At 45.1% G+C, this 7,564-nt stretch overlaps 1 protein-coding gene across 1 annotated transcript in view; it reads left to right on the top strand.

The window, feature by feature from the left end:
- The first annotated feature begins 4,461 nt into the window (after positions 1 to 4,461).
- The window catches only part of SLC25A1 (solute carrier family 25 member 1), a 201,707-nt gene continuing 198,604 nt past the window's right edge, over positions 4,462 to 7,564 (top strand). The window contains exon 1 of the mRNA XM_078768296.1: positions 4,462 to 4,773. Coding sequence (XP_078624422.1) covers positions 4,671 to 4,773 — 103 coding nt within the window. The 5' untranslated portion in view covers positions 4,462 to 4,670. The remainder of the gene's footprint in view (positions 4,774 to 7,564) is intronic.

The raw sequence follows: 7,564 nt of genomic DNA, 5'->3' as shown, positions 1-7,564 counted from the left end.
CCGAGGTGGTTTCTCAAGTCTGGGTTGGCATTTATTGAGGACCACTAGGGGGAGGTGTTGTGGGTCGCGCTTTGGTGGTGGCACTGTGGACGGCCAACTTGGGACTGATGTGGTGACCACCCGGGCATGCGGCCTGGCACTCTCCTCCAGGGACTCTGGGACAACCAGCATGTGGTGACCTGGCATGGTGGTTGGTCTATGGACGCGGGTCAAACCGAATGGACAGGGATGGAGATAGCCTGCCGGACAACCATTGGGGCATCTGTGGAACGTGATGGTGTGAGTGACCTTCCACAGATGCTCCGTTGTGATTTATGGACTCTCGGGTTGGGAAGAGAGCCATGGGGATGTGAATCGGGAGATGTGTAACGACGAGCCGAGCATATGGGCCATGCTCGGCTGGCATGTGTATGGCAAAGCATCCTTCTTTGGTGAGGTGAGTGAAATGTGACAAATGGTTGGCATGGGTAATCTGTGGGTTAGATGCAAATTTAAGGGTGGATTGTGAAATGCCATGGTGGACACTGTATAGTGACGCCATTATTGATCCAGGTGTGTAGACCAAAGTGTTGGAGGCTGTGATTAAATTAATAGGGTAGCAAGACACAGCTTTCAACTGGTTGCGGGGGCAACTGTGCTGATATTTGGGACGTGGGATGATGGGGATGTAGTTGTGTAGCCTGAGGGTCAACGTGGTGCCGTGCGTGTCCGAGGTGTGTGGACCATGTCTTCTGGGTGGGTCTCCTGGTGGAGCATGGCTGTTGACTGGACCTTGGTGTGGTCAAGTGTGGGTGAGCACTGGGGGGGCTGCAGTTCTGTAGTCGGACTGGGGGATGATGGGGAGGTGCAGGGGACGTGGCTGTAGGGATGCCACGCACTGCGACCGTGCCCCCCAGGGCCGAGGTTGTGTGTGCGGTAGTGTGTGTTGTGGCAGCAAGTGCTCACCACATTGGCCAGCTGGGGCTGCTGCAGCTGTGTTCCTCGCAGGGGGGCTGAAGGATGGATGGTGGGTCGCACCCTTATGGACACTCATGGGCCATGTTGGCGTTTTGACTGCTCACCTTGTCCCGGTGACCCTTGCACGGTAGAGGTGCAGAGCTGTCGTGGCCATAGGTAGTTGTGTAGTGATGATCACCGTTGGATGCGGATCCACATACCTGCCAGTGTAGTGGGGACAAAAGAGAAATTTGGAAGGATTTGGTAGGCCCAATGTGAAATTTGGGGAATTGTATGGGTGGATTGCACTTTGAACCTGACCAACCTGCAACTACCTGCACTTGAGGTGAGTGTTTTGAGGAGTACTGTCCCAGGCTTCAGGATTTGCTTTGGGAAATTGGGGACATGTAAATTGGAGTTGGGAGGCGGGTGAGAGTGATGACATGGCCGGTGAGGGGATGGAATGGGAGCCACAGTGTCTTGTGGGTGGCGTATGTTTTTGTGTTGTGGTTAGGTGTTTTGATGTGGTCGTGAGAGTGGAACCTGGAGAGTGAGTGATGATTATTGGAGATAATGAGGGGCGATAAATTGTGCTTTTTGGAAATGTGCTAATGGAAAGGTGTAAGGATTTAATGATTCGAACTGTGAATGGGATTTCACATTGGCAGGCCATGGCAAGCCTTGTAACACCTTTTACACCATCTATGAATTGTACTGAATTGTGCTGAGTTGTGTGGAGAATTGAATGGCAGCGGGGGAGGAAGTGTGTTTTGGGGACCATGGGTGGGGAAGGTGTGTGTGTCCGCAGGTACAGAGCAAGCTCTGAGGAGCGATGCCTGCGGGCCCCCCTCTGCGGCAATTACCCCTGGCAGCCGGTGGTAACTGGAAATTGGAGCTCGTCGGTGGAGGGTCTGGTTGGGCGCCGCGGGGTGAGGAAGTCCCCCGGTGACCCGTGTTGCTGCGCGAAAGCAGGAGGCAAAGGAGCCTGGTGTGTGTGGAGACCCTCACCGGCGAGGTAACGGCGGAAAGGGGCTGTTGGGCTGTCACGGGGCCAAGAGGTAAAGGGGGGGGGGGGGGGCAATGAATTTGTAAGTCGGTTGACTTGTTTTTGGGACTGCGGGCACCACAGCCTGATGCGCCCCCACCATCTTTTTGTGCGGTACCTCCCCGCTGCCTAGTTGAGGAATGCACACACACGTGAATGACATCAATGCCATGGTCCTGCAGGGGGTGTATTGGGAATAAGTGCTTTGTTGATTTTTGCAATGCCTTGATGACCTATGGAATGAGAATGAGTGGTTAAGGGGTCTGTGTAGCATGAATGTGGGCGAAATCCACCGAGCCGTGTCACTCACCTGTAACATCTGGACAGGGCCCGAGGAAATTTAGGGGGATGCATTGGGGATGGCCCCGCAGGTAAGGTTGAGTCTTGTGGCATCCACCGGGGGACGCGGTCTGTAGACCGGGGTATGTACAAAGGTTAGAGTTTTGAGTTTTGGAAAGATGGTTAAGTTTTGTGGTTAAGTTAGTGTTGTGTGTTGTTGTTTCCTCCCTCCACAGGAACAACGAAGAAGATGTACATACTTGCATGATGGTTAAGGGGTTCAGCATGTTAAGGAAGTGTAGGTAGGTAGTCCGACTCACTTCCCACAGCCCTTCCTGATTTATTTCATAGGTTAATTAAGTGTGTGACAGTAAGTGTTAAGGCTGGAATGGTAGCCCTGCGGTGAACCTTGCAGGAGCTACGGTTCCAGGGGGGGGGCTGTGTTATGAATTTGGTAATGCAACATCTAGAGCTAGGTAGATCTGAATAGGTAGGTATTCGGCTGTCGTGACAGGGACTCTACATGTAATAAGTTATTGATGTTCAGGCGGTTGTCGGGGTAAGATGTATGAGTGTGGATCTACCTGGAGATTCGAGTGTTAAATAGTGAGGGATTAAAGGTAACGCCCCTGTGAGTATCACCTAGTAATCAAACCTTTGTCCTTTATGGCACTGCAAACCACATAAACATTAGTTAGGTCCTTAGTGCAACATTAAATAATTCCCTTTCCCTGACATTGACTTCGTAATAAATGGGCACCACCAGGCCAAGAACACCGCCACAATACACCGCCACCGTTTACACCTCCAAGGCCTACAAACCTCGCCTGCGCACCTCAAAGGCCTACCAACCTCGCTGGCACGTGTTACACCAGGACCGCGGGGTCACGGACGGGAGATGTCAGGAGTCGCATGCCGCAGAGGGCGTGACCTGGGCGAGTTGGGAGGCTATGATTGGCTGAGGAGCGCGCCAATGTGACGTCATCGGCCACCAATATAGGCGACGGTCGGACGCCATTTCGACAGTTCGAGTGGAGTCCAGAGTTGAGAGAGTTGAGTCGCAGAGTTCGTTGTTACAGTTCCGTACCAGAGTTCGTGGCAGTTGGCACAGGACACGGTTCGTTGCACAGTTCGTCGGAGTTGGCACAGGACACGGTTCGTTGAACATTCGTGACCACAGCTCGTTGCAGTTGGCAGTTGGCACTTGGTTTTGGTTGCTTCGTGCAGCCCTGCGGTGGACCGTTGGAGCAAAGGAGCTCGTGGTGTGTGTGGGCCGTTGGACCGACGAGGCCTGGTGGCGCTTGGAGGCGGACGCAGAGGGCCGTGGAACTTGGAGCGAGGTGTGCGATCGGGCCGAAAGGAGCGGTGTTGGACGGCAGCCACAAAGACGACGAAAGACCAGATAAGCCCGAATCCGCGTACATTTTGAACGACGTGACGTGTTCTTTTCGTAATTAATCTCCCTCGTTTTGTGTTTGATATCAGTCGTGTGGGGACGTCCCGATTTAGTTATTAGTATTACCGGCGCGTGTTTCTTTCACTGTTATTACTTTTAAATAATAAATCCTTATATTATTTTCTGTACATATTTGAACGCAGTTTCCTGGGTGTTTCATTTTAATAGATAAGGCTGGGGAGCTCGTTGCGTCTGGCCTCCCGCGCGTTTAACTTTGTGTTGAGCTTGAATCCGCCATTGAGTTTTCGCCTCGGGAGTGTAAAGTCTCGCAATCGGTCATCCGTGTTACCCTACGGTGTTCACCAAGGGTAGTCACGCGACAGTATTGTAGGGATCTGGGATCAAGGGATCTCCCCTCCCCTCCCCTCCCCTCCCCTCCCCCCCTCCCCTCTCTCCCCTCCCCCCTCGCCTCTCTCCCCTCCCCTCTCTCCCCTTCCCTCTCTCCCCTTCCCCCCCTCCCCTCCCCTCCCCTCCCCTTCCCTCTCCCCTCTCGCTTCACTCCCCTCCCCTCGCCTCCACGTGGCGTCATGGCGGATCAAATTCACCCAATCCATCTTTACACCACTCTTGCAATATCAAAAACGTTTCTGCCCTCCGTGTACCTGTATTTCGGAATTGTCTTCACTCACGGTGTCCTATTTTAATATACAATCATAGCGATGTTTTGGCACATTTAGTCCCTGTGTTATACACCGCCCACAAGATGAATGGGGATTTAAACCCCGGAGGTTCATTTTACAAAACCACGCCCATGAATTCTTGTTTACAACCTCCCTCTGTGTTTTATACGATCTCCTTGTTGTCTTTCGTCACTTTTGTTGTTCCATTTTCTTTCCGAGTTGAAGCTTCGAAAGAGGAATTCTGTTTCCCGCTTGTCTTCGCATTACCCTTTTCGGGTTGTGTAACGCTACACCCTGCTATCCCCGCTGGTGACACGAACAACTCATTCCGGACATGTTCCCGGTAAAATCTGCGAGTACCTCGACCCATGTCCGCGGACTGTCTGCGGCGTCCACCGGGACGAAATCCAAGCATCCGGGAAAGGCGATCCTGGCTGGTACAGACAGACATGTCTCAACAACAGTGTCTGCGTGTCTGTGTGTCTGTGTGTCTGTCACCTCACTCGGTGTTTGTCATCGCACCGGTTCGACTCTTGTTTGCTCTGTTTGTTTGTTTGTGTTTCCCCTCGAAGTTGCCGATTTATCGCCATATTGTGTTTGTTTACCTTCCTTTGTCATTGGGCGAATGTTTGCTGGAGTCTCTTTCCATAAATTGTTGTTTCTGCCTTCCATAGTGTTCTACAAGTATTATTATTACATTCAATACTGTACACATTGCCATATTACATTAAATACTGTACACATTGCCATATTACATTAAATACTGTACACATTGCCATATTACATTAAATACTGTACACAGTGCCATTATTACATTAAATACTGTACACAGTGCCATTATTACATTAAATACTGTACACATTGCCATATTACATTAAATACTGTACACATTGCCATATTACATTAAATACTGCACACAGTGCCATTATTACATTAAATACTGCACACAGTGTCATTATTACATTAAATACTGCACACAATGCCATATTACATTAAATACTGTACACATTGCCATATTACATTAAATACTGTACACAGTGCCATTATTACATTAAATACTGCACACATTGCCATATTACATTAAATACTGCACACAGTGCCATTATTACATTAAATACTGCACACAGTGCCATATTACATTAAATACTGCACACAGTGCCATTATTACATTCAATACTGTACACATTGCCATATTACATTAAATACTGTACACATTGCCATATTACATTAAATACTGTACACAGTGCCATATTACATTAAATACTGTACACAGTGCCATATTACATTAAATACTGTACACATTGCCATTATTACATTAAATACTGCACACAGTGCCATATTACATTAAATACTGCACACAGTGCCATTATTACATTAAATACTGTACACAGTGCCATATTACATTAAATACTGTACACATTGCCATTATTACATTAAATACTGCACACAGTGCCATTATTACATTAAATACTGTACACAGTGCCATATTACATTAAATACTGCACACAGTGCCATATTACATTAAATACTGCACACAGTGCCATTATTACATTAAATACTGTACACAGTGCCATATTACATTAAATACTGTACACATTGCCATTATTACATTAAATACTGCACACAGTGCCATATTACATTAAATACTGCACACATTGCCATATTACATTAAATACTGCACACAGTGCCATTATTACATTAAATACTGCACACAGTGCCATATTACATTAAATACTGCACACATTGCCATATTACATTAAATACTGCACACAGTGCCATATTACATTAAATACTGCACACATTGCCATATTACATTAAATACTGCACACAGTGCCATTATTACATTAAATACTGCACACAGTGCCATTATTACATTCAATACTGTACACATTGCCATATTACATTAAATACTGCACACAGTGCCATTATTACATTCAATACTGTACACATTGCCATATTACATTAAATACTGTACACATTGCCATATTACATTAAATACTGTACACAGTGCCATATTACATTAAATACTGCACACAGTGCCATTATTACATTAAATACTGTACACAGTGCCATATTACATTAAATACTGTACACATTGCCATTATTACATTAAATACTGCACACAGTGCCATATTACATTAAATACTGTACACATTGCCATATTACATTAAATACTGTACACAGTGCCATATTACATTAAATACTGTACACAGTGCCATATTACATTAAATACTGCACACAGTGCCATTATTACATTAAATACTGCACACAGTGCCATTATTACATTCAATACTGTACACATTGCCATATTACATTAAATACTGTACACATTGCCATATTACATTAAATACTGTACACAGTGCCATATTACATTAAATACTGTACACATTGCCATATTACATTAAATACTGTACACATTGCCATATTACATTAAATACTGTACACAGTGCCATATTACATTAAATACTGTACACATTGCCATATTACATTCAATACTGTACACATTGCCATATTACATTAAATACTGTACACATTGCCATATTACATTAAATACTGTACACAGTGCCATATTACATTAAATACTGCACACAGTGCCATTACTACATTAAATACTGTACACAGTGCCATATTACATTAAATACTGTACACATTGCCATATTACATTAAATACTGTACACATTGCCATATTACATTAAATACTGCACACATTGCCATTATTACATTAAATACTGTACACAGTGCCATATTACATTAAATACTGTACACAGTCATATTACATTAAATACTGTACACAGTGCCATTATTACATTAAATACTGTACACAGTGCCATATTACATTAAATACTGTACACAGTGCCATATTACATTAAATACTGTACACAGTGCCATATTACATTAAATACTGTACACAGTCATATTACATTAAATACTGTACACAGTCATATTACATTAAATACTGTACACAGTGCCATTATTACATTAAATACTGTACACAGTGCCATATTACATTAAATACTGTACACAGTGCCATATTACATTAAATACTGTACACAGTGCCATTATTACATTAAATACTGTACACAGTGCCATTATTACATTAAATACTGTACACAGTGCCATTATTACATTAAATACTGTACACAGTGCCATATTACATTAAATACTGTACACAGTGTCATATTACATTAAATACTGTACACAGTGCCATTATTACATTAAATACTGTAC

This window comes from Myxine glutinosa, chromosome 14, assembly GCF_964187855.1.
Source record: "Myxine glutinosa chromosome 14, kmMyxGlut1.1, whole genome shotgun sequence".
Classification (NCBI taxonomy): domain Eukaryota; kingdom Metazoa; phylum Chordata; class Myxini; order Myxiniformes; family Myxinidae; genus Myxine; species Myxine glutinosa.
The sequence above is the reverse complement of the archived record's forward strand: the minus strand, read 5'-3'. Positions and strand labels throughout refer to the sequence as shown.